General features: G+C 34.6%; 2 protein-coding genes across 6 annotated transcripts in view; both read left to right on the top strand.

Annotated features, from left to right (window-relative positions):
* The window catches only part of LOC107732102 (dystrobrevin alpha-like), a 21,298-nt gene extending 3,741 nt beyond the window's left edge, over positions 1–17,557 (top strand). Inside the window, exons 2-24 of one of the 2 annotated variants that reach the window (XM_016543354.1) lie at positions 503–570; positions 1,023–1,103; positions 1,194–1,407; positions 1,985–2,070; positions 2,723–2,877; positions 3,579–3,684; positions 4,172–4,338; positions 5,353–5,477; positions 5,631–5,639; positions 5,800–5,883; positions 6,507–6,572; positions 7,455–7,547; positions 9,698–9,785; positions 10,020–10,108; positions 10,191–10,304; positions 12,098–12,194; positions 12,310–12,330; positions 13,260–13,452; positions 14,222–14,311; positions 14,399–14,483; positions 14,591–14,687; positions 15,921–16,008; positions 16,994–17,557. In XM_016543354.1, coding sequence (XP_016398840.1) covers positions 537–570; positions 1,023–1,103; positions 1,194–1,407; positions 1,985–2,070; positions 2,723–2,877; positions 3,579–3,684; positions 4,172–4,338; positions 5,353–5,477; positions 5,631–5,639; positions 5,800–5,883; positions 6,507–6,572; positions 7,455–7,547; positions 9,698–9,785; positions 10,020–10,108; positions 10,191–10,304; positions 12,098–12,194; positions 12,310–12,330; positions 13,260–13,452; positions 14,222–14,311; positions 14,399–14,483; positions 14,591–14,687; positions 15,921–15,965 — 2,139 coding nt within the window. In that variant the 5' untranslated portion in view covers positions 503–536 and the 3' untranslated portion in view covers positions 15,966–16,008; positions 16,994–17,557. Of the gene's footprint in view, positions 1–502; positions 571–1,022; positions 1,104–1,193; positions 1,408–1,984; positions 2,071–2,722; positions 2,878–3,578; positions 3,685–4,171; positions 4,339–5,352; positions 5,478–5,630; positions 5,640–5,799; positions 5,884–6,506; positions 6,573–7,454; positions 7,548–9,697; positions 9,786–10,019; positions 10,109–10,190; positions 10,305–12,097; positions 12,195–12,309; positions 12,331–13,259; positions 13,453–14,221; positions 14,312–14,398; positions 14,484–14,590; positions 14,688–15,794; positions 15,833–15,920; positions 16,580–16,993 lie in introns of those variants that run through there. The other variant, XM_016543355.1, reaches the window with a different exon arrangement.
* LOC107732103 (microtubule-associated protein, RP/EB family, member 2) overlaps positions 9,482–24,428 on the top strand; it is a 25,958-nt gene continuing 11,011 nt past the window's right edge. Inside the window, exons 1-2 of one of the 4 annotated variants that reach the window (XM_016543358.1) lie at positions 9,482–9,496; positions 23,089–23,312. In XM_016543358.1, the coding sequence (XP_016398844.1) occupies positions 23,188–23,312 (125 nt within the window). In that variant the 5' untranslated portion in view covers positions 9,482–9,496; positions 23,089–23,187. Of the gene's footprint in view, positions 9,497–19,094; positions 19,168–20,746; positions 20,764–23,027; positions 23,313–24,428 lie in introns of those variants that run through there. The other 3 variants (XM_016543359.1, XM_016543357.1, XM_016543356.1) reach the window with 3 other exon arrangements.

Raw genomic sequence — 24,428 nt, 5'->3', positions numbered from 1 at the left:
CACAGGTCCATTCTGGTAGAGCTGCAGACAGCGGGGATGGTAAAAGTAGTACAAATGATGAATAGAATTGTGTATCGTTAGGATAACAAAGTAAAAAGGGAGGATAAAATTCTTCCTGTATCTTTCGTTGTTGACGTCAAAGGTTGTGTGTCCAATCAAACTTTTGCTGCAAATTCATCTGCCATTTGATAGAAGCAAATCAAATTAGGCAGATGCAGCATGGGTAGTTTGGGTATTTTGCATATTCTTTTTTGCGTATTTTTAGTTTTATTTTGAGAACTGCATTTTTTCTGTCAGTCTTATAAAATATGCAGTGGAGAACTTTGAAGAATGGTGTAATACATTATAGATGTTGTTTTTACCCACAATAATAGTTAACTGACTTTGTGCAAATCTGAAGACTAATTCCTCAAAAGGTCTCATTGCAGCCCAGTTTGCCTTCACAGCTGTGGGACGCCTGTCACACTGTCCTTTTGTTTTCTGTATGTGTGATGTTTCGCAGAAAGATTGAAGAGTCAGGCCTCAACAGCAGCGCCATGGCAGACAGAAGACAACTGTTCGCTGAAATGCGTATGTATTCCTCTGTTTTACTCCATACTCAAGCTATGATAGAATGGTGAACATATTGAAAAAATTAAATAATTTCATACTTTTATTCGGAAAGGATGCATTAAATTGCTCAGAAGTGACAGTGAAGACATTTACAGTGTTACAAAATATCTCTATTTCAAATACTGTAAATGCTCTTCTTACTGACCCCCAACTTTTTGAATGGTAGTCATGCTAACAGTTCTCCAAAGGGATTTCCCTGTTGAGAAAAAACATCTTCAACCAGTCTAAGGTGGTCTTTCAACCTAGCCAAGCTGTTTAGTCTAGTCTGTTCTGCTGGTTATAGAGGGGTTTTGGGCTTTTGACCACTGGTCAAAGCCACCTAAACAACACCTTGACCATCTTAAACCAGCTAAGACGTCTTTGGCTGATTTAAGCTGTATGTCATTAGATGTGATGTTTTCATCTCACAGGTGCACTAGATCTGGACTCTATCAGACTGTCCACATACAGGACAGCATGCAAGCTGAGATTCATTCAGAAGAGGTGCAACTGTAAGCATGCAGGTGTTTTAGTATTTACTGTAATTTTATGTTTTGAAAATGATGCAATTCCATTTGCCAGTTGTTCTTTGCTTCTTGCAGTGCATTTGGTGGATATCTGGAATATTATGGAGGTTTTCCGGGAAAACAGACTCAACTCCATGAACCTCAACACAGAGTTCTCAGTGTCACATTTGCAAGCAATTCTGTCCACCATCTTTTACCAGCTAAACAAGCGCTTGCCCACAACCCACCAGATCAATGTAGACCAGTCCATCTCGTACCTCCTCAACTTCCTGTTAGCGGCCTACGACCCGTAAGAAACCCTGCGGAGTTGCCTTAAAGGGGTCATATGATGCTATTTTAAAGATCATTATTTGGTGTATTTGGTGTAACAGAATATGTTGACATGCTTTAATGTTCAAAAAACACATTATTTTTCAAATACTGTACATTATTGTAGGTCCTCTATGCCCCGCCTCTCTCAAACACGTCGTTTTCAACAAAGCCCCCTCCTTTGACGTAGGTATGTGGGGGCGTGTTAGAACGAGCCGTTTTACGTAGGTGTGGCTGACTCTTAACTTTTATAAAGAATATCTCTTTGGATTTGAGACTTTAGTCTTTGCAACTTTACAGATCTTCTTTATGCACCAAGAGCTTGTAACACTCCAAAGAGAAAGGAAAACTTGAAATCGCAACATATGACCCCTTTAAATCTGTCTGAATGTATGACATATAGTATTCACATTTCTTTAAGAGTAGAAAGAAAAAAGTTCATTTGAAGCTTCATTTCCTTTGTATGGCAGCTTTCATGAGGACTCTTCATAATCTTCACTTGAATTGCTAAATGTGACCATCTAAATGTGTTAGTTGACAGTTGTGTCTTTTTCTAGGGAAGGAGTGGGAAAGATCTCGGGTTTTGTGTTGAAGATGGCCCTGGCTGCTCTCTGTGGAGGGAAGATTTTGGATAAACTAAGATGTAAGTTTCACTTTGGATTTGCCTTTGAACTGATGTGTGTTCAATGGTTTGATGCTGATTAATGGGCGCTTAAGTGAATGGACTCGATTAATCATTCTATCATCATTTTAAAGGTCAGAGCAGCTGTCATTACTTGAAAGTCACTTCTAACCATGAGGCATATTCGCCTCTCATGACCTTGTCAGTGTAGCTAAAACTTCTCACCTCGTTTCTGGTGAATCATTTCTAGTAATGACACTTTAGACTTACAAAACTGTTCAAAAGTTTGGGGTTGGTAAGATTTTTTTAAATAAATGTAAAGTCTCTTATGCTCACCAAGGCTGACACTGGAATTTTTTGATGCATAAAAAGAACATTTATTTGAAATAAATTTGAATTTGTAACATTGCAAATGTCTTTGCTGTCACTTTTGATCAATTTAATGTGCCCTTGCTGAATGAAATTATGAGTTTCTTTCAAAAAATAAATGAATAAAATTGAACAGTAGTGTAAATGCTGATATTTCATTGAAGTACTAAAAATTTCTAGATGTTAAATATTGTGTACAATTAAGAAGTTGTTTCCTACCTGCACCATGCTATGCTACCTGGATCTAGTATAACATAGTTTATTTTTAAAAAATGAAATTGATTGCTTGTCTTTTTTCCTCAAGATGTATTTTCACAGATATCAGACCCAAACGGAGTGATGATATACCCACAGTTCGACCAGTTCCTAAGAGAGGTACTGAAACTGCCCATGACGGTTTTTGAGGGACCATCTTTTGGCTACACTGAGCAGTCCACAAGAACCTGCTTTCCGCAAGAGGTTTGAGATGACTTTTAATAATAAAATAATAATAATAAAATAATTTCTTATTTATTTAAGCTGTCGGACACAACCATTCAAAAGTTAGTTTTTTTTCTTCTTCTTTTTTTAATTAGTATTAAAATTAATAATGATTCATAATGAATAATTATTCAACAAGGATGCATTAAATTGATCTAAAGTGACACTAAAGACATTTATAATATTACAAAAGATTTCTATTTCATATTAGAATGATTTCTGAAGGATCACTGAAGACTGGAGTAATGATGCTGAAAATTCAGCATGGCATCACAGGAATATATTACATTTTACAATATATTACAATAGAAAACAGTTATTTTAAATATTCCACAATATTACTGTTTTTTTACTGCATGTTTGATCAAATAAATGTAGCCTTGGTAAGCATAAGAGACTTCTTTAAAAAACATTAAATTATCTTATGGACCGCAAACTTAGTGTACTTTTTTTTTTTGCATGGAGGACAATACAACAGGTGAAAAGTTTCAAAGTAAGCAAGACTTTACAAGTAAGCAAAACCCTAGCAAGCATGCAGTTGCAAATAGCAGCGGCCTTGCAATCAACAGCAAGCACCATTCACAATTTCTTTAGAAAATGTAAAAAGCAAAACTGTTTTTCTCTTGTACGCACATGGTATTTATTGACTTATTTGTTTACTAACTGCTGTCCTTCCTCAGAAAAAGGTCTCGCTCAATGTGTTTCTTGACACGTTCGTGTCGGATCCTCCTCCTCAGTGTCTGGTTTGGTTACCGCTGATGCATCGGCTGGCAAATGTTGAGAACGGTGTGCTTTAAGCATGTTTATTTCATTTTTGTAGCAAACCATACATAGGCTTGGCAATATGTTAGTACAGGTGCATCTCAATAAATTAGAATGTCGTGGAAAAGATCATTTATTTCAGTAATTCAACTCAAATTGTGAAACTCGTGTATTAAATAAGTTCAGTGCACACAGACTGAAGTAGTTTAAGGAGTATTCTAATTTGTTGAGATAGTGAGTTGGTGGGTTTTTGTTAAATGTGAGCCAAAATCATCACAATTAAAAGAACCAAAGACTTAAACTACTTCAGTCTGTGTGCATTGAATTTATTTAATACACGAGTTTCACAATTTGAGTTGAATTACTGAAATAAATGAACTTTTCCACGACATTCTAATTTATTGAGATGCACCTGTACTTCCTTCAGCCATTCATAGCCTAAATGAATGACAAATATTGTGACCACATTCAATCAGTAAAGTTGACTTGATTTTGCTCCTCTCTTCTCTAGTCTTCCATCCTGTGGAGTGCTCCTACTGCCACAGCCAGAGCATGATGGGATTCCGCTACCGGTGCCAACAATGTGATAATTACCAACTCTGCCAAGAGTGTTTCTGGAGGGGCCATGCCTCGGGCAGCCATAGCAACCAGCACCAGATGAAGGAGTACATGTCATGGGTAGGTGAACGGCCATGTGGGAACGTGACTGTGAGGAAGTGTCAGTGACTGCACGAGTCCTGTCATCCAAACAGCCTTTAGCCTTTGACAGTGTATGCCAGAAATCACAGTCAAATCACTTTATGCCTTTACACTAAATCTAATTTGAACTCTGAGCATTGAATTTGCCGCTTTGGTAGCATTTACTTTTCTTTTCTAAAGTACTTTTAGATTTTAGTCAAAGTTACTTGTGTTTGGGAAGATTTTTTTCATGTTTTTGAAAGAAACGCTCAGCAAGGCTGAATATATTTGATCAAAAATGACAGTAAAACAGGAATATTGTGAAATATTATTGCAATAACTGTTTTCTATTTGAATATGTTGTCAAATGTAATTTATTCCTGTGATGCAAAGTTGAATTTTCAGCATCATTACTCCAGTCTTCAGTGTCACATGATCCTTCAGAAATCATTTTAATATGCAGATTTGCTGGGCAAGAAACATTTCATGATACTTCATGATACATTTTTTCATGATTCAAATTTTTCTGATGATAGAAAGTTCAAAATAGCAGCATTTATTTTAAATCTAAATCTTTTGTAACATTATAAATGTCTTTACTGTGACGTTTGAGCAATATAATGCGTCCTTGCTGAATAAAAGTATTAATTTCTTTTAAAAAATCTTACAGATTTCAGTCTTACAGGCAAATGAAATATGCAAAAATTGCTGAAAATAAATACACACTTATTTACACAGTATTTACAAAAAAAGGTAAATAAATTATTTTACATGACCATTTTCTACCCTGTCTCTGACTATTATAATTAAACGTATTATTTGTTACTGTACCTTTAAGACCTCTATATGTAAGTAATCCCTATTCTATGAGTATTTCTCCATAAACATTTATATTTATTTAAAAAGAGCAAAGAAAATCCTGGTTTTCAAAATATGGTTCCATTAAACATATTCATGGATATTTTTATAAATATTTTCTCTTCTGGTTCAGTACAGTCCTTTATTTTGCTCCAGAAATCTCCAGCTAAGAAGTTGTCAGACGCTCTCAGTAAATCTCTGAGTTGTGCCTCCAGTCGAGAGCCTCCTTACCCGACGTTCTCCGAAACGTCCGAGAAACCACTCAACCTCACTCACGTTATGTATGTAAACTCAGACAGCACCATATCCAACACATTTTGCTCGAATAATCCTCTTAAGTGTAAAATGACTGAGTGTATTACACTGAATGTAACATAAATTGTGCATGCTAACATTGTCTTGCATTGTGTTTTTGCTTTTATGCTGCGAAACAGGGACACATGGTAAGTAAAGTGAGATGAAGAGTTATATATTCTCATGTTATATGATTTCACAATATTTCGATGGGGGAAAACTAATCTTAGACACACTGATATGTTTGACACTATGCAGACTGACACACTTTTATCGCAGTGCCTCAATTATTGTTTGCATTTGCTCCAGGCCTCCCAGACCTGTGACCAGTGGAAATGAATACATACTCTCTCACTCCATGCCTTCCTCAGGAAACCCTTACTCCAGCAAAACGTGAGTCTTTATAGGAGTATGTTTACAAGCTTAAAGCATTCAAACCTTTTCTTTTTTTTGTCTGTTATGCTTTTATTTGTATGTTCGGTAAGACAGGCTGCTATTAAACTAAAACTATTACTATTTTGTTAAATAAAAAAACTGAAATAGAATAGATTATAAATATTGTATACTTAAATGAAAATTAGAAATATTTTCTTGGTAACTAACTGAATTAAATACGTTGAAGTTGAAGTACTAAAAATACTTAAATTAAAACGAAAAAAAAAATTTTTAATATAACTCCGACTGGATTTGTCTGAAAGAAGAAAGTCATATACACATAGGATGCCTCGGGGGTGAGTAAAACGCAGCCTAATTTTAATTTTTGGGTGAACTAACCCTTTAAAAAAACTAATAGCAATTACAAAAGCACTAAAACTTAAAGAAAACTGAAATTAAAAAAATGAAAGGTAATTCAAAATATTATTAAATACTATAATAGTATATAAATGCTACTAAAATACAGTAACTGCTGTAAAAATGTTCTGATCCTTTTATAGTGTCTTTTAAACATGTTTGTGTACGTATACATGTGTTGCCTATTAATTTGTTTTATTATGTCTCATTTTGGGGGTAAAAAGCGGTGCTCACGATGAGATGAAGCAAATGTTTTCCCGGACGACCCCAGATCTTTTAAAAGGGAAAGGGTAAGTCAAACTTGGATGAAATAATGTGACTATTATCTGTTGTAAGCACAACGAGCGTGTAAAGGAATAACAAGGAGTAAAGATCATCTTGTAATGGGATACATGGGACTGTTTTGAGTAGATGCAGATGAAAACAAGGCTGTGAGGGATTGAAGTACAGTTCGTTTAAGGTGTTGTAAGGTTTTGTCCCTGATTGGCTTTGGTTCAGACAAAAAAATGTTGAGAATATGTCCTTTGTCCATTGCAAATTTATAAAAGACTAATTTGGATTGTACTTCCATTCCACACAACCCAATTGAATAGTTCACCCAAAAATGAAAATTAGCTGAAAACGTACTCACCCTCAGGCCATCCAAGATGTAGATGAGTTTGTTTCTTCATGGGAAAAGACTTGCTCACCAATGGATCCTCTGCAGTGAATGGGTGCCGTCAGTCCAAACAGCCGATAAAAACATCACAATAATCTAGTCCTTTAATTATCTTCTTGTCAAGTGAGAAGCAGCATGTTTGTAAGAAACAAATCCAGCTGTTTGGACTCTCATTCTGACGGCACCCATTCACTGCAGAGGATCCATTGGTGAGCAAGTGATGTGATGCTAAATTTCTCCAAATTTTTTCCCGATGAAGAAACAAACTCATCTACATCTTGGATGGCCTGTACGTTTTCAGCAAATTTTCATTTTTGGATGGACTATTCCTTTAAATATGTCATCTCAACTTTAACTAAAGTCTATTTGCATTCTGTATTATTATTATTAATGCATTCAAATAATGCATAATTGTATAGCGGAATCGTAAGTAGATGAGAAGATAAGATCATGAGATGTTTTTTTAGACCCCATTATTTTTCATCTCATCTGTGTTTGTGAAACATGGTTTCAGGGTTCAGTACAGCCTCGATATTGCGGATAGGCTCGCTGATGAGCACATACTTATCGGCCTTTATGTGAATCTCCTCCGAAAGGACCGTTCATGGTCAGTGTGAGCTGTCGGTCTGCTGAGGTTGCTGTGGCAGTTTTCTTCCTAATCTGTTTTTAGAGCTCAAAGGTCACCATGTCAGTCTGGTAATACCCAGAATTCAGTGTAACATTGTTAATGTCAAACTATCATTTAAGGAAACAATGGAGGTTTTTCCACAGTTTCAATGTATCTAATATAATCTCTGCATTTTAGAAAGGACACCAGATGTGGGATGGTGACTATTCTGGCCACAGTGCTGTCTTATGTTTGCAGCTTGCTAAGCTTCTGTTGTGTTTAAGCAGTGTATTTACTCTGTGTTAAACATATTACATTTCACTGCCATAGAGCGCAGCGGTCCGGAAGTAAAAATGCCCTTCATTTTCCCCATAGAGAGATTTACTTTTAGAGCTAATGTATTAACGTTTCAGTACAGAACTACCTTGAGCTCTGAGGGTGTATAGTGATAAAATATGCTTCTATAGAGTGTGATTTCAAAATCATATTTAATTACTGAACTCCCAGTGAAGAACTACACAACCTATAATCCTACACTATCCATAATTCACCAATCAGAGAAGTTGTTGTTGTACAATATAAGTTTTATAAATGCATACAAATAGTGTTTTAAACTCATTGACTTATAATCTATATATTTATATTTTATTTTAATTATGTCATTCAAAATAGTAGATAGTGGTGTTAGCAACACCAAGGTTATGGGCTTGATTCCCATGGAATGCATGTTGTCAATGCAATGTCACTTCAGATACATTTATAAATATAATATTCATGGAATGAGAAGTCCCTTATTATTGTATTTGCATGTACTTTGTTTTTCAGATTTTCATGCATTTTTGCTACAATCACATGTTGCTATGATTCTCTTGAGAGTGTATTTGTTGGGTTCATGGATTTTTAATTGGTTATGGTGAAAATGAATAGAAAAAAATACATCCATAACCAGAGCTGCAGAAAAAAAAGTTCACTGTAGCGCTCTATTGCACCAGATGTATGACGACAATAGTTCAATATGAGAACTATTAATAGCATCCCTCGCTTATTAAATAAATACTGCCAACTTAAATGAATCCATCCCAAACTCTAATTTGCCCTCTAATTCTAAAGACAAACATTTTTATGGACTCCTTTGGAATAATATTTTGTTCCCATCCATTATTCAAATAGTGTAAACTTCTAATTTGATTAACATATGACAAATATATGATTGATTATTATATACGGGTCTTTTTTGTGTGTGTGAATTTTGTGTAGAAGTGCATGTAATTTTTGGGAAGATTTGTGTCGATTTGATGTGCAAGAACAGAAAATACACAATCAATTATCCATTTTCGGCTTGGCAACTAGTCTTTAAACAAGGACATGATTATGATGGATCTCAGAGTCACCAGTATCTCTGAATGAACCGGTTATCTTTGGCTACATGTTTCATTTGTTTTCTCGCTAGGCAACATCCTTAGCTATGGTTGTGTTTCCCAGCAAAGATTTCTGATATTATGATTATTCTTGCTTTGCTCTTAACCTTGCAGTGCTTTTTTGGGAAACTGGGGCTCTGTGGTCTTCATGATTTGCTTAGATCCTGAAATGTGTTTACATGTGCTGGAAATTCATCAATCATTTCTGTGATTAGGACAGTACTGGTGGATAAGTTCTCTAAAATTATTTTGATTCATAAAGGCTATTTTTAGATCCGGATTTGAGACTTTAGTCTTTGCAACTTTACAGATCTTCTTTATGCACCAAGAGCTTGTAACACACCAAAGAGAAAGGAAAAATTGAAATCGCATCATATGACCCCTTTAAACTTTTCTGCCTATTTAAATAAAAATACAGTTGGTAAAAATGTGCATTTTAAAACACACAACAAAGTTTTGTAGCTCTATCCTTCATGCATTTGTGTGTAAACTGTGTGTGTGTGTGTGTGTACACACACACACACACATACATGAAGGTTAGCGCAAGAAAGCAACAAAACTTTGTACAGGATGAATGACTGAACCACTAGTTTGTTTACTTTCTATGCTTGAGCTTTGCATAGGCTTCTAATTGCTATGTATAGTATATATAATGTTACAGTAAGTGCTTTTGTCATTCTGAACCGGTAACTATAAAGATGACCGAGCTCCACCCTTTTCTGTGATTGACAGTTTCCAGGAGAGCTGTAAAAACCAAGATGATGAGCACTTCCTCATTGCCCGTTACGCATCCCGATTGGCTGCTGATGGAGCTGCAGCGGTAAGACAGCCAATCAGAGCACTTGCTCAGAGAAACATTCTATTATTCATCGAATATCAATGCCATACTTTTTCGAGAGAAGATCAGTTTGGAAACCCGTTTGAAAACAATCATTATTTGTGCTTGTGGTGCCACAGAAATTACACAGTTCTTCTTTAATTATTATGAATATGTGCAAATAAATTCATGTAAACAACTCATTAACCTTATATACAACCTGACAACTGTGAACAGAAGACCAGAGTCCCGGCAGACATCTCTCTCTGTCTGGACTCCAACAAACAGCAGCGACAACTTATCGCCGAGCTAGAAATCAAGAACAAGTGAGTTTGAGTCTGTTTATTTTAGTATTGCAAAGTGACTTTGAATTAGCGTTCTTAAAATGAATAAATTGTGTGTTTTCAGGGAGATTTTGCAAGAGATCCAACGCCTGAGGCAACAACATGAAGAAGCTTCCCAGCCTCCGTTAGACAAAAGCCAACAAAACCCAACGTTACTGGCTGAACTGAGACTGCTCAGGTAAACACCTGCGCGCACACACACACACACACAGCGTACAGCCGTGAATCAGACCTGAAACCTGATCGGATGTGGTGAACAACAGACGCTGATGGTTATGAGATAGACAGCATTGAAAGTGAGTGTAACCTGATCATGAATGAGTGAAAGCACTTTAAAAGCAATTTGCAACACTGAGGCTCCTTCCTGTTTGTGGACATCACCAGTTCAGATTTGACTGAGCTAAGCATGGATATTTAAATAAGCTCTAGTCTTTTGGTTCCCAATGTTTACTGTGGTTTCATTCTAGCAATACTAATTGTATTAGGGAAGTGCTTTGTGTGGCAGTTTTGGTTTCTAAATGTGTTTTTATTACTATTTCCATAATAAACACTATAGTTTGTTTTATAAAAACCATTATTCTATTTACGGAAATTAGATTTGACCTATTATTGATAGTCTTCTGCAAATACCACAGTTAAGAATATGATTCCCAGGGAAGAACTATGGTAAATATTTATTTGTATATCCTTACACACCAGCTTTGGTTTCTAAATGTGTTTTTATTTCTATTTTCATAGGAAACACCATAGTTTGTTTTAAACCATTATAATATTTATGGAAATTAGATTTTAGCTGTCACCTATTGATAGTCTATTGCAAATACCACAGTTAAGAATATGATTCCATTCCATGGTAAATTTTTATATTATGGTAAATCATTTTTATATCCTTACCCACAAGTTTTGGTTTATAAATTTGTTTTTATTACTATTTTCATAATGAACTTGATAGAGGGTTTTGTAAAAACCATAATTACATTTTTAGAAATTAGATTTTACCTGTAAATAAAACCTACTGCAAGTACCATGTTATAGAATATGGTTCCTAGGGAAAAATTTTACATTTGTATATTTTTTTATATTTATAAATTTATTTTTATATTTTGTAATATTCATTTTTATGTGTTTTATGTTGTTTTTATATATTTTTACACACCTGCTTTTAATGATTGGCATTTCTTTAAAGTAGAAAACATCTGATACAAACAGATTGGGTGAATTGTGGGTGTTATGTGGCATTATGTATCTTATTCATAAACTATCCATAAACTGACTTAACCAGGCATTGCTTGCCTCTACACCCTACAAACTGTGTTCAGCACTGGTTGTGTGGGTGTGTTTACACTAGGGCTTAAACGACTTCTGATTTTTTGAAGTCGACTTTTATGTGATGAAAGTCGAGTCGAAGTCGACTAGTCGCTGATGACGTCATTAATGAACAAATAAGTCTGGAGCTGTGATAAACACCTTGTGCACAACTATGGCATATGACACAGCACTGCGCAGCGCATTAGATTAGAACGGCAATTAATTTACCTGTACAATAAGCTGTTTAAAACGTGCATTCTCCCGTTCAATTTCGAGCATCCAGTAATATAATCACACATGTCTTGTGGAGCGCTTTCAGAGTATGCATTTATTTGTCATTTGAACTGTATGGAAACTGAGCGTAAATGTGGAAGTCGTTCAAAGATTTCTCATCCTGTTGCGCCCTCTATAGGACCAGCGACTAGTTGACGACAAGCTAAAAGCGTCATGGCAGAGCATTGAAGTCGACTAGTCGATTAGTCGGTGCAACCCCTAGTTTACACCATTACCTAATTTGTATAATTTATTTAATAAATATGGTGGTAAATAGCACATGAAAATAGGGTCAAAAATCTGGTTGTTTATGGATCCACAATTCATTTTTGGTTAATGTTGAAGTTATATTGATAACTATGTGGCTTTCTTTGTCTGATTGTGTCTCAGGCAGAGGAAGGAGGAGTTGGAGCAGAGGATGTCGGCCCTTCAGGAGAGCCGTCGAGAACTCATGGTCCAACTAGAGCAGCTCATGCTTCTGTTAAAGGTGAAGATCACACACAAAAACACAACAAATGAGGATGACACGATTTTAAAAAGTTAAATTCAGAATGTAGAAATGCAGAGTTCCATGTTAACAAGCTGAACTGCTCCATCTACAGGAAGAAGAGCTAAAAAGAGCCGTAAGTCTCAGAGTCTAGTAACAAAACTGCGTGTTAATATACTTGAGCTGATTTGAGATTAACTGTATGTTGTGTGTTTGTTCTTCCTAATATTAAACTTGTGAAATGTTTTGTGTTGGTTGTGTCTTTGGCATCCAGAACTTAACATTTGTTCATCTAGCATAACACAAATCTGTTAGACAGACTACATTTGAGCATGTCAATTACATACTCTAATTCTTCTTTATCAGTTTTTGAACAAACTAATAATACATTTTGATGTGTATTATTATTTTCATTGTTTGTGCTGTTGACGTGAATGATTGGCAAAAAATGGCAAACAAAAAAACTGAGACTTGTGAGCTTACACTTTTGATCACCAATAACACCAATCATTTTTAAGACAACCAACAATTTACTTATTAGACCATTTACCTGCAAAATGACATTATTATCATTCATTAATTTGCTAATCATTATTTAATTTACAAAGATTTGACTTTATGTAATTATATGTTTTGTCACTCATTCAACCACTATGGGCAGTTAATATTGTGGGATTTTTATGATGAAGTTGGTGTTAATTCAGTGTTATTTCTATACTATTATTAATATTTTTAATTAGCCTTTTAATGTATTTAAGTTTTTTTTTAGCTTTTGTCATTTTTTAACATTTCTATTTTGTTTTAAATGATTTATTTTAGTACTTCATCTTCAAATTATTTTCTTTCAGTTAGTTGCCAAGGCAATATTTCACATTTAAACTTAAATTTAAATTTTTCAACTCAACTTTAAGTAAGCTTTGCATCTAATGTTTATATTTTATTTAATTGCAGCTTTATTTCAGTTAATGAAAAGGATTTTTAATCATTTTAGTTTTATTAACAATAACAGCACAGGTTTAACATTACATTTGTGTTATCTCCTGATAATCTCCTTTTGTATCCTAGAACCAGGGCCCTGGCCCCTCCCCTCGCTTCTCCCCCAGCCACACCATCAACACATCCATTCAATCAGTGTCCGGCAATACCACACCCATCCCCATGCCCGTCCAATCAACATCCAGCAATACCACACCCAGTCAGACACCTCAGGACTCGCTCATGGGCCTGGGAGGAGAGGTGCAGCAGGCCTTCGCTCAGGGTAACAAACATGTTCCTCTTGTGTTTTCATGAGTTTCATACATTCAACCTGCCCTGACAAAATAAAACAAAGGTTAAATACACCGGAGAGTAAAAAAAAAAAAAAATGGATTAAATACACCGGAGAATATAAAAGCACAAATGTGAGATTTGTATTTTTGTGCAGGCATTTAAATGAATTATGCAGCAAAGTAATTATTTTGGAATAAGATTGCTTTTCTAGATTTCGTGTAAAAAGTGCTTTTGTTTATTTACTATTTCAGTGGTAACCAACAACTAAATCACATTGAACCCAAAATCATAATTTAAACTGAGAAAACCATACCTTTTTAATATATTAAATCAAATTATTACATTTTTAAGTAGCAACTATTAAATAATAATAAATTAATTATATAATTTAATAATACATATTATGCTACTCGTCAAAAATTTGAAAAAAAAAAAAAAATAAAATCAATGATTTTGAAAGAAGTCTTATGCTCACCAAGGCTGCATTTATTTCCTTAATAATACAGTCAAATTGTGAAATATTATTACAATTTCAAATATCTGTTTTATATTTGAATATACTGAAAAGTGTAATTTATTGCTGTGATGCAAAGCTGAATTTTCAGCATCATTACTCCAGTCTTCAGCGTCACATGACCCTCATTCTAATATACTGATTTGCTGCTCAAGAACCATTTCTGATTATTATCAACATTGAAAACGCATTTATATTTATTTAATATTATTAAATATGAAATAATTGTATTTCTTTATTAAAGGCTCCAGAAGGAACTTCAGAAATGATCTCCTGGTAGCTGCAGACTCCATAACCAACACAATGTCTTCATTGGTGAAAGAACTTAACTCGGGTAATATCGAATTCATACACATACTCGATTATAATTATAGAATGAGTCATTCTCTGATGTTCAAACTTTGCCTTCAACCATGTTCAGAGGCGGGGAGTGAAACGGACAGCATCTCTGACCTCACGTTCCCAACATCAGACGTTCTCCACGCCAGGAGCTCTCCAAGATCAGGGTAACAAGAACTGGACTGAAACAGCTGCTGTTTTCACCTGCTAACTGCCGAATCACGTGTTGTCCAGATCTCCTGGGTGCGTGTTTACAGTGTTTCTGGTCTCATAGGGCAGCAGGTAAGCTGGAGTCAGGGGATTTCTATGGACATGATCTGGAAAAGCAGCTGAACAGAGAGCTGAAGATGGAACAGGACAAGAACCTCCTGGTGAGACACTTAAACAAAAAAACTTCTTCTAGGGGATTTCAAAGCAAAAACAGTAATGCAGAAGTAAGATCAGCTTCTGTCCAAATGAATGTGTGTACCAGAGCAGAGTATTGCATGTGAAACACTGGAATATGCATGTGACTGAACCAACCATCATTAGTCATTGTTTTACTCCTATTTATAATCTTTGCATTATTATGCTGCTAAACAGTAACAAAATTAGCATCTTAATACAATGAGAATAAGATCAAAGAATACTGAAAAGAATGTTTCACTTTTTCCAACAAAATATGAAGCAGCACAACTGTTTTAAACATTGATAATAATAAATGTTACTTATGAGCAGCAAATCAGCATATTAAAATGATTTCTGAATGATCATGTGACACTGAAGACTGGAGTAATGATGCTGAAAATTCAGCTTTGCATCACAAGAATAAATTACATTTGAAAATATATTGCTATAGAAAACAGTTCTTTTAAATTGCAATAATATTTCACACTAGTACTGTTTTTACTATATTTTTGATCAAATAAATGCAGCCTTGGTGAACATTTTTAATGCATTAAAAACAAAACAAAAAAATCATTTGGCAGCATTATTTTTGCCTTTAAATGAAATGATGCATGCATGTAACAAGTGGTTTATTTTTAAGACAAAAACCCCAGAAAATATAAATAATATCTCCAATGTTTCTTTATTCGCACCAATATTGTCATCTGCCCCAAAGCCATTTTTAAGCAGCAAACTTTAGATGAATGTTCTGGGAAATATGCCACCGGTGTGTCACAAGTGCACTGCATCGCATATCAAATTTGATTTCTTTTTAATTGCTATAGAAATGAGATGAAATAGAAAAGAAATAGCCATTAAACCAAATGGATATTTCATTGTAATGAACATATCCCCAGGCTGCTTCCAGGCACCTGTTTTTGAGTGGCGAGATGATGTTCATTTTAACCATGCATCTGTACTGCTGCATGCAACGTGCCTCAACTATTACCCCAAATTCCTTCCATGTCATGTATGGTATCAGGTCATTTTAGCGTGGTACGGAAAGCCTTATGAGGAACACTCGAGCAGTTCTCAATTCTGTTTTTTTCCAGGTGACTTTACAAGAATAGCTGCGTTTTAATAAGCAATGGTAAGTATTTTTCAGTTGAGCTGTGACTGATGCAATACAACAGTGTTTGGATGGTTCAGACGAAGGTTTTCTCTTTGTCTCATCGCAGGGAGGAAGATCGAGCGACTCTGAAGCACTGTGCAACCAGGCCTGAGCTGGAACATGCCACACTTCTGAAAAGCATCAACAATACTGTGGTACACAACACAATCTATAAATATAGAAATATATTTTTAGAATCTACAAGATGTTTTAAGACAAAACTGTGAACCGACTTTGGAAATGACAAATAATGGAACTGTCTACAACGCCGCCAGTGCCATAAATCCAGTGATTATGAGATTATTATTTTCCTTGGTGTTAATGTGTTCGGTTCGGGTTATTTCTGTGTGTATCTGTTCAAACTTGTACTGTATTTAAATATCTGTTGGGTAAAGTGGGGGTGATCTTTACTGAAGCTGCTATCTTTACAAACGACACTTTTATTGTCCATTAAGAGCATAACAGCCTGACCTGATGCTCTTTTAAAGCATATATACATATATAAAAAGAGTAGGATTATGTTGTAGTTTCAGTTTCTCTTTGAAGGATTTGAGATTTTCTCATAGTGTTTGATACACAAATACACTGCCTTAGCTTATCAGACTCCGTTTATTTTAATAGATGGATAGGTATGTGTACTTTGTTGCAATTTGTTAATTTTTCAAGACATACATTTTAATTAATAAGAACAGTCCAGAAACAGGTGAATCTCATATATGTCACCAGTTCTTTTTTCCACTGTTATTTTAACATTTACGTTTTTTTTTTGTAGGTTTATTTAACTTTATTTTGAATAAATTCCCCAAAATAAAAATGTAATATGTTTTGCATAAAGAAAATAAATCCTGTTTTTAAGAACATTACTATTTCTCACATTGTGACAATTAAGCACAACGTTGTAATGCAATGTGTTTATTTAAATCAGCCTAATAATTTATTCATGGTATATACATGAATAAATTATATATATATATATATATACACACACACACACACATATTCATTATTGCAGTATTATTTATTGAATTATTTATTCTCTTCATGCAAATTATATGCTAATTATATTGCATTGTTCTGGTTTCTTTTAGCAAAATTCTTTTTTTCTTTGGATTTTAGAGTCTATTGCATGTTTTTTGACAGGTTTCATGAGATTCACCCAAAACTTTGTACCTCTGCATTCAGTGGCAGATATTATTTGACTCCAAAGAGCACACAGTACATTTACCATGCTCTATTATTCAACTTGCAATGTTTTAAATGTTTTAAGGAACAATGAAACAGACATTTTTGAGACAAATATATGAGACGGCATCTGACACTACTGAATGTGCTGTTATGTTGATAAAGGAGCGAAAAGATGCCTTTTGAAAAAGCATTATTTGGTGTAAGATATGTTGATCTAGAAGAGAATTTTCATGCTTGATTTGATTTTGTCAGTGAATATGATTCCTTGTAAAGACCGTCTGTAGTAGACGGGTTAAGGAAGACTGGTTTGGCTTTGACCATCTCCAGACTCTTTCATTGATGTGTTTTCTTTGATATGCTACTGTCACACTGCAGCGCTCACATTCTTCTCACGGTTTACTCAGATGGACAGACAGTTATACACCAGAACTACAACAACAACAACAAAAGCAGCATCCGCACCCTGCTGCCAACCATTGCACTTTTCAGTGATTTTGCATGGAACTAAATAAAAAATAAAAAATATTATGTTGTACAAGTATCATCAAATGTCATGTTTAATGTTATTTTATAAAATCTATATCTGTCTCTATATTTTCCATGTCTTTAGAGTTGGTTCCATAATGGTTAAACCGTTTGAATCGTCATGTGTTGATGCAATATACACAACGGCCACTAGATGTCCTTGTTGAATAAATTTTTTTCCATGGGACAACAAAAATCACATTAGGATTTAAAATGATCAAATTAACTTAAATGTAAATTAATCAAATTTAATTAATGACATAAAAAATAAAACATAATATTTATAAAAAATTATTTGATTTAATAATTTGGGACGTTCTCACAACTTTAATTATAAATAATCTAATTATTAATAATGAAAGAATTATTTTAGTATTTAACTCGTAATTTAACGTTTTTATTTTTAGAATTTTAAATGTTATCGTTTTTAATATGTTTATGTAGCTTTTATATATTTATATTTCAGTTTTAGTTATTTTAGTACCTTTTGTGAAACTAAAAGAAAATGAGAAATGTTTAATTGGAAACTGGTTGAAAAATAAGTTTGTGTGTGCACGCGCGCGCGCGTGTGTGTGTGTGTGTGCATATTTTATTTTATTTTATTTCAGTTAACATTTATTATTTTTCAAGTAACTAAAATGTTTTTATGCTTTTACTTTTATTTATAATAACCTTGTGAATGAGACCCCTGTCAGGTCTACATTTGCATTTAAATAGGCTTTAAGTGATTATTTTTACTACATGCTGTGGCTACTACAAAGTGACAAAAACGCCATGTGTTTTATTTTGTAAATATTGATTTATTAGACTGTCTGCTCCCTATTATTTAGGAACCTGGAACCTTAAAATGAAACAAAAGTAGATTCTTTCTCTAAATCACATTCAGCCACTATTACCCACCCTCGTAAAATCCATTTTATGCGTTCTGCAAGTGAACGTGTATTATTGTGCCATCTCAAAGAGGCACAAAATCACTTTCACTGACTTGGAATGACCTGCCCAACTCAGTCCCTAACCATCTTCAAGAAACGACTAAAAACACATCTGTTCCCCATTTATTTGACCCTCTAACTCTAGCACTTTCTATTCTATTTTAATTCTACTTTATCTATATTTATCTTTTTTTTTATTTATTTAAAAAAAAACTAGCGTGCTTTTATTGTCCTCATTTGTAAGTCGCTTTGGATAAAAGCGTCTGCTAAATGTAAATGTCAATGTAAATTTAGCCTTTTATCTGTCATCCAAACATGTTTCCCGTCGTGATAATTAAACGCATCACTCATTTCCTTAGATACATAAAAACATGAAACATCAGGAAACCACAGTCCACTATTCAACGAGCAGCGCACTGCATTCCCATTGGTCGAGAAAGACAACATCCGTTTCTTCCGTCAGCCATTCATGTGAACGGAAGGAGGATCCAATGAATAAAACAACGGCCTTTCTATCTGTCAACCAATCAGCGGGAAGAATGAATGCGTTTCGGCCAATCAGCGGCGGCGGGTGGATAGGCGGCGGTGCTGATGGTTCTCTGAGGCGCTGGAGGGTGGGGTGCGAACCGAGAAGCGCAGCTGGTTTGGTTGGATTTACTGTTGAGTTCACGGGTGAGTCGAGCTTATATCAGGCGCTGTCTTTAAACTATTAATGTGATTTCTTAATAGAGAGGTTTGGTTTTGCTCTGGCAGGACCGAGCCTATGGGAAACCATTGTTTTATGTTTAATTTTGCCATTATGTTGAAAGATCATGCAGGCAGAGTAGCTTGTTAGCGTAGCAGCAGCTGTTCATTACATTGAAGTGCATTGATAGTCTCATGATCCTAACCCGTCACTTTTTGTTTTACAATGGCGTGGTTAATAAATGCATAATATTACTGACACAAATTTGTGTTGTTTTCTTTTTTTTCTTTTGTAATTAACATGAAGTTGTTAATTTTCTAAGCACACTTCCTGTTCTTAGAGAAATGCATTAAGTGGGTTAGGTTGCAAGGTGCAACTTAAACATTGATGTTAGATATTTAGTCCATACGTTGAACATATTTGCTCGAATAAGTGAAAGGTTGACTGCAAAGCCACTTTGAGAGACGAAGCCAGCCAACAAAAGACAATTGAACAGCCTGGTGCAATTGAAATGCAGTAATCTGCAACACAAGCAGCTTAATGACCGCATGTTTAACATTCTAGTGCTGGCTCAGAAACTCATACCTGACCTACAGTCGGGTCCAGAGGTGTGAGATCACGTGTTACAATGCTTTTATTTTGCATTCATTTCTATTCAAAAATTGAAATTGCAAATGATATTATCAGATTTGATTTGTGCCCCTTTTGCTTTAGTGACAGCAGCACTTGAGCTGCATGAACAAAAGTGATGTGATGATCATAATTTGAGATGTTCTAAAGAGCATCTTATGGAAGCTTGTTTCTGCCATAGAATAAAAAATCAAAAAGGTAATTGTGACTTTTTATCCCATAATCTGGACAACTTGAGAAAAAAGTCAGAATTGTAAGATACATGTATAAACTCAGAATTCTGACTTTTTTACCCACAATTCCAAGTTTATATTTTGCAGTTCTAACTTTTTTTTTCTCAGAATTCTGTATTTAAATCTCAAAATTCTGACTTTTTATTTCAGAATTTTTGAATTGCATGTCACAATTCATCTGACAATTCTGACTTTTTCTTGCAATTGCGTGTTTATGTATCACACCACACAATATTGAGTTTGTCACGCACTTTTGACTTTTTTTTTTTCTTAGATTTTCAAGAATGGAAGCAAAAAAAAAAGTCTGTACTAACAGTCACATGATCAATGTCACTGAAATAGAGAATATTCCTTGTTCATTTTACATCACAACTTTTCTATGCCCTAAATCCTAAAATGTCCTGCTTAAAGTATTTTCAGATTTAAACGGAGAATTTTTTTTTTCAAAAAATGTGGTCTCAGAATGTTAGACCCCTCTGTATATGCACTTAATTGTATTTATTTATTTTGCTGACCAATATGCTTTAGTATTATGATACAGTATTGATTGGTATATTATCCAAGATGATTAACTGGCCAATATTTGGCCATTTTGAGATTATTGGCATCAGCCAATTATCATTCCCACTATTTGTCATATTATTAAGTTTTATAGTCAGTTTAATATGTGTGTGTGTGTGTGTGTGTGTGTGCATATACACACACACACACACACCTACATACATAAATTATTACACGCTATAAATAAAATATTTAATGTAAAATAAGTGTTTATTTGATTTCAGCTTATATTTGCTATAATTAAACAGCATTATTAGGTTAGCCTATATCTTCTATATTATTTCATCTGTTAGGCACTTCAGAATGTTAGACCCCTCTGTATATGCACTTAATTGTATTTATTTATTTTGCTGACCAATATGCTTTAGTATTATGATACAGTATTGATTGGTATATTATCCAAGATGATTAACTGGCCAATATTTGGCCATTTTGAGATTATTGGCATCAGCCAATTATCATTCCCACTATTTGTCATATTATTAAGTTTTATAGTCAGTTTAATATGTGTGTGTGTGTGTGTGTGTGTGTGCATATACACACACACACACACACCTACATACATAAATTATTACACGCTATAAATAAAATATTTAATGTAAAATAAGTGTTTATTTGATTTCAGCTTATATTTGCTATAATTAAACAGCATTATTAGGTTAGCCTATATCTTCATGAGTATTATTTCATCTGTTAGGCACTCTGAACTCAGTGTCAGCCATTGAAAACTCAACCATTAATATAAGACTCATCTTTAGTATTGTTCTTAAATGGATGTATGGCTTAACATTCTCCGCTGGCAGTTTATTTATGACCAGATTTATAGTGGTAGGAGCATGTGTTTAATGTATGGAACACCTCAGTCACCAACTTTTACGATCTATTTGGCTATTTAATTATTTGTAGATATGAACTCTATCAGTCATATTTTTTGATGTACTTCATGTTTGTGTGGGCTCAGTGGAGTGCTGCGGTGAGGTTTGCTACAACCAAACATGTTCATTTGAATGTCTCTGATTTATTAGATAAAGATCATCATTTTAAAATCTTAATTCAACCAGTATAAATAACATCAACAGATATTTTCCTATAAGATGCCATCTCGTTGATCACATGGTGAAATGGCATCACAGGCGGGTTACACTGTAAATTTACATGTGACCATTTTCCATAAACATTCTGTAAAGTTTAAATTGAAGAAAAATCTCAAACAGTTAGTTTTGGTATATGCCGGGGCATAAAACAACTTTAAATAACCTCACTAATGTTCATCACTTGTAAAGGAATGATATCTTCATTCATCACTTTGAGACGTTTGTTCATGACCCGGCAGACTATTTAGATAATGTATCTCTCTGTTTTGACTCTAAAACCCATAGATTTGATTGGTTGGAGAGACTACATTGTAAAGATGTCACACAACACACATTAACAAAAGCCTTATCTAAACTTTGTGTAATGTGTATATGTAATAAATTAAATCACAGCACTCTTTGCAATACAGTGAAAATTAATGAGCCACGGGCCTCGTCACATATAGACCCAGATATCTAGAATCTGAAAAGCACTGTATGTTTGGACTCTTGTGAAATTATATTATATTTTATATAATTTAATCATAATTTATCATTTGTATTATCAAATTTATAAGCCTATATAGTCTCTCATGCACACTAAAGCTGCATTTATTCAATAAAATACAGTAAAAACGGTAATATTGCACTGAAAAAAGTTTCATTCATCCAATTAAAAAAATTTAGGGTAATGATTCACATCTATATTTTTTAACTTGAGCCAATGAAAAATAAATAACTTTTTTTTTTCAGTGTGTGAAATATTATTACAATTTCAAATAACTGTTTTTATTTATTTATTTGAATATAATTTCAAATGTAATTTATTCCTGCGATGCAAAGCTGAATTTTCATCATCATTACGCCAGTCTTCAGAAATCAAACTAATATGCTGATTTGGTGAGCAGTTTTTTTTAAAAATTATTAATGTTGTCATTTATCTATTTTGTCTTCCTGAAGGCAAAATAATAAGGTTAAACATGCACTGTTGCATGCATTTCCAGACATAAGTTGTGCGTAAAAAGAGCAGATTAATTTATATTTAGCAGTAAAGATCAACTTTAGCCATATATTAGAATGTCTTTCTCAACCCATAACATATTTAACTTGTATGGGAAAAAAATGCACATCAAAATAAAAAAATTGAACATAATTTGAGTCTTTAGGAAGAGAAACCTGGGAACTTTTTCCCAGGTCTTATGAGGACGGCGGAACCCAAAGGTATATTCCTATAAATAATACATCATATATAATATATAATGACGTATTTAGGAAGAGGCAAAGTTCCTCTGGCTCAAATCTGAAGCGCCCCTCCCAGAGTCACATGACTGTAGTTCCGTGACTCGCCGGTGAGGTCGCTGTTGAGCGGAAGACACGCATCCATAAATACACACACACTCTCTCTCGCTCTCTCTTACACACGGGATTTATACTGAGAACAAGCAGGCAGGCGGCAGGGAAAAGCCCCGACGTCCCTTTCCTCGTCCGTTCGAGTATTTCACAGAGCCAAATGCCCGGTCCGACGCAAGCTCTATCCCCCAATGGAGAGAACAACAACGACATCATTCCGGACAGCAACGGCACCAACATCATTCCCTACAGAAAGAACACAGTGCGCGGAGAGCGCGCCTACAGGTACACCACTGCCATTACCACCCGCCGGCCGCTTTACAAAGAAACCTCCGCTTTAAGCGACCTACAATCAATGCATTTAGCAGAAAATATCAAGATTATATTTTTCAAGCCATGCTTTCCCAATGCACTGGCTATGGGAACCCCGAACTCCCATTATGGCTGCGTTATATCTAACGGTGGGGCTTTTCCTGAGCCAGCTATGGCGTTTCCCCGATGGTGCAATTGGAAAATGACTATATTTGTACTTCACTTGTTTATTTTTTGTGCCTAGCTTTTTTCCCTTAGATTTTTTTTTTCCTTGTTTAGTTTTGAGTTCAAGTGGATAGATAGTGGGTGAACTCACAATTCTGTATGAGAACAAACAAAGCTCAAAAGCTTCTATTTAACATTGTGGAGTGCTCTGTTTCTTGGTATTTACTTGATTATCTAGTTTACATTAGGATCATGTTACACAGTGTTTATGGGCAAAACATGCAATGCTAGATAGCAGAAAACATTTAGAGCTCTTAAAGGAATAGTACCAAAAATTAAAATTTGTTGAAAGTGTATTTACCCTCAGTCTGTCCAAGATGTAGTTGAGTTTTTTTCTTCTTCATGGGAACAGATTTGGAGAAATTTAGCATTTCGTCACTTGCTCACCAATGGATCCTCTGCAGTGAATGGGTGCCGTCAGAATGAGAGTCCAAACAGCTGATAAAAACATCACAATAATCCACAAGTAATTCACAAAACTCCAGTCCATCAGTCTTGTGAAGCGAAAAGCTGTGTGTTTGTAAGAAACAAATCCATCATTAAGACATTAAAACTTTAAACCATCGCTTATGGCCAAAATACAAGTTCAAACAGTTCCACCATTGGAAAGAGGAAGTGGAAATCCCCTGTTGTCCTCTCACATCAAAATCCACAGACATATTTGTTTACAACTGTTTTTGATTGTAAACGGTGCTTGATCTGCGCACATTTCTCTTCTGATTTAGACCACATGACTTTTTCAAAGGAAATAGCAATATTATGGATAGAGGGCTCATATTTTATCTGAAAGCAACGGTTTGAAGTTAAAAAAAAAAAACATCTTGATAGATTTTTTTTTTTTTTTTTTTTTACAAATTGAAATTT

This window comes from Sinocyclocheilus rhinocerous, unplaced genomic scaffold (assembly GCF_001515625.1).
Source record: "Sinocyclocheilus rhinocerous isolate Xijiao unplaced genomic scaffold, SAMN03320098_v1.1 scaffold97, whole genome shotgun sequence".
In the NCBI taxonomy this organism is placed as follows: Eukaryota; Metazoa; Chordata; class Actinopteri; order Cypriniformes; family Cyprinidae; genus Sinocyclocheilus; species Sinocyclocheilus rhinocerous.
This window is presented reverse-complemented; position numbering and strand designations above follow the sequence as displayed.